Source organism: Nicotiana tabacum, chromosome 11 (genome assembly GCF_000715075.1).
Source record: "Nicotiana tabacum cultivar K326 chromosome 11, ASM71507v2, whole genome shotgun sequence".
NCBI classification, from domain to species: domain Eukaryota; kingdom Viridiplantae; phylum Streptophyta; class Magnoliopsida; order Solanales; family Solanaceae; genus Nicotiana; species Nicotiana tabacum.
The window spans coordinates 103,226,494-103,228,618 of record NC_134090.1 but is presented as its reverse complement, the minus strand read 5'-3'; the positions used below and the strand labels follow the sequence as shown (position 1 = coordinate 103,228,618).

Sequence of the window (2,125 nt, the reverse complement as noted above, 5' to 3'; positions counted from 1 at the left end):
AACAAAAGTCATAGTCCATACCGATCATAAAGCAATCAAGTATTTATTTATAAAAAAAGAATCTAAGGCTATATTGATGCGCTGGATTTTGTTGTTGCAGGAATTTTATGTAGCAATACGAGATCGAAAGGGCACAAAGAACCAAGTAGCTGACCATCTATCAAGGCTGGAAAATCACGACTACGTGGAGGAGGGTGGCCAAATTAAAGAAGTATTTCCTGATGAGCAGCTTTTTGCTATTATCTAAGGCCCTTCCCTATGGTACGCAAACTTTGTAAATTATCTTGTGAGTGGGGTACTTCCTCCTGAAATTGAATCTGAAGCTAAAAAGAGGTTTCTATATGATGTGAACTTCTACTATTAGGATGAGCCATATTTGTACAAGCAATGTGCTGATCAATTGATGAGGAGATACATTCCAGAAAAGGAGGTAGAATTAGTGTTGTATAATTGTCATGCATCGCCTTATGGGGGCCACCATGGAGGAGATAGAGCAGCTGCAAAGGTATTACAATCCGGTTTCTTTTGTCCAACTTTTTTCAAGGAAGCCCATTCATTTGTTAAGAAGTGTGACCAGTGTTAGAGAATAGGAATAATCACTAGGAGGTAGGAGGCATGAGATGCCTTTGAATAACATCCTGGAGGTTGAGATTTTTGATGTGTGGGGGATAAATTTTATGGGACCATTCCCATCGTCCAGAGGAAGCAGATACATTTTGCCAGCAGTTGACTACATGTCAAAATGGGTAGAGGCGATTGCATTACCAACAAATGATGCCATGGTGATAGCTGCGTTTGTGAAGAAAAACATATTTTCGAGGTTTGAGACTCCACGTGCTTTGATAAATGATGAAGGTACACACTTTTGAAATTGGTTGTTGAATAACCTTCCAGCTAAATATGGAGTCCGCCATAGATTTGCGACAACATATCATCCTCAAATGAGTGGGCAAGCTGAGGTGTCGAATAGAGAAATAAAATAAATTTTAGAGAAGACGGTGAGTGTGAATAGGAAGGATTGGGCTGCAAAGTTAGATGATGCCTTGTGGGCATATAGAACTACATACAAAACACTAATTGGGGAATCGCCTTATAAGCTTATTTTTGGAAAGGCATGTCACTTGCCTGTTAAACTTGAACACAAAGCATACTGGGCCATTAAAAAGTTGAATATGGACCTTGAAGCCACAAGTGAGAAAAGACTCTTACAATTGAATGAATTGGATGAATTCAGGTTGCACTCTTATGAAAATGTTAAGCTATATAAAGAGAAGACTAAAAGATGGCATGACAAGCGTATCAAGCCATGTCACTTCGAGCCAGGACAACAGGTATTATTGTTCAATTCTAGGCTCAAGTTGTTTCCTGGGAAGTTAAAGTCGAGATGGTCAAGCCCTTTTGAGGTGGTAAGAGTCACTTTTTATGGTGCTGTTGAGCCACACGCGTTAAATGGTGAAAGAAATTTTTTAGTGAATGGACACAGGGTAAAGCACTATTGGGGAGGAATAATTGATCGTGAGAAGACCAAAATTGTACTCGCTGATGAGTAAGCGAGGCCCGGCATGTTGCTGCGACGTTAAATCTGGCGCTTGTTGGGAGACAACTCAATTTTTATTGCTTTCATACGCTTCTTAATTTTTTTAGTTAGAGTAGAATTGATTTTACATTTTCTTTGTAGGCATAGAAATTATAGGTAAAATAGTTTAGGACATGTAAATTGGGTATATAAAAGGCTCGGGGAATTGAAATGTTATAAAAAAAATCTCGAAAATAGCGTCGAGGCCAACGCCTCATGCTACCTAGGGCGCTGAAGGTAGTATGTTCAAGACCCCCAATGCGGAGGCGCTGGCCTGGGGCGCTGAAGGTAGTATGTTCAAGACCCCCAGCGCTAGGCATAATGCAGAGCGTTGGGCTGAGGGATGGCCAAGTAATTAATTTTTTTCTTTGTTTAATTAGATAAATAACCCATAACCATATAACCCAACCCATATACCCATATACACTAACATTATAACCTATTTACTAACCCATGCCCACCCCCCATCGTTAGTTAAAACACACATAAAAACCAAAGCACCTGTCTTCCAACTTCTGTTTTTGCTGCGACTTCTTCTTCTCTTCTCTC

At 39.9% G+C, this 2,125-nt stretch overlaps 1 protein-coding gene across 1 annotated transcript; it reads left to right on the top strand.

Annotated features, from left to right (window-relative positions):
- Positions 1-620: 620 nt before the first annotated feature.
- Positions 621-1,550, top strand: LOC142165959 (uncharacterized). The gene is made up of 2 exons (XM_075224352.1): positions 621-855; positions 991-1,550. Exons 1-2 carry the CDS (start codon positions 621-623, stop codon positions 1,548-1,550), a joined length of 795 nt encoding a protein of 264 aa, XP_075080453.1.
- The last annotated feature ends 575 nt before the right edge of the window (positions 1,551-2,125 follow it).

What these genes read in the sequence shown, in the direction of transcription:
- LOC142165959 (XM_075224352.1), top strand. Translation starts at nt 621, where the DNA reads ATGCCTTTGAATAACATCCTGGAGGTTGAGATTTTTGATGTGTGGGGG. An exon ending in TGCTTTGATAAATGATGAAG is followed by an intron (nt 856 to 990) that starts GTACACACTTTT and finishes AATAAATTTTAG; the next exon opens with AGAAGACGGTGAGTGTGAAT.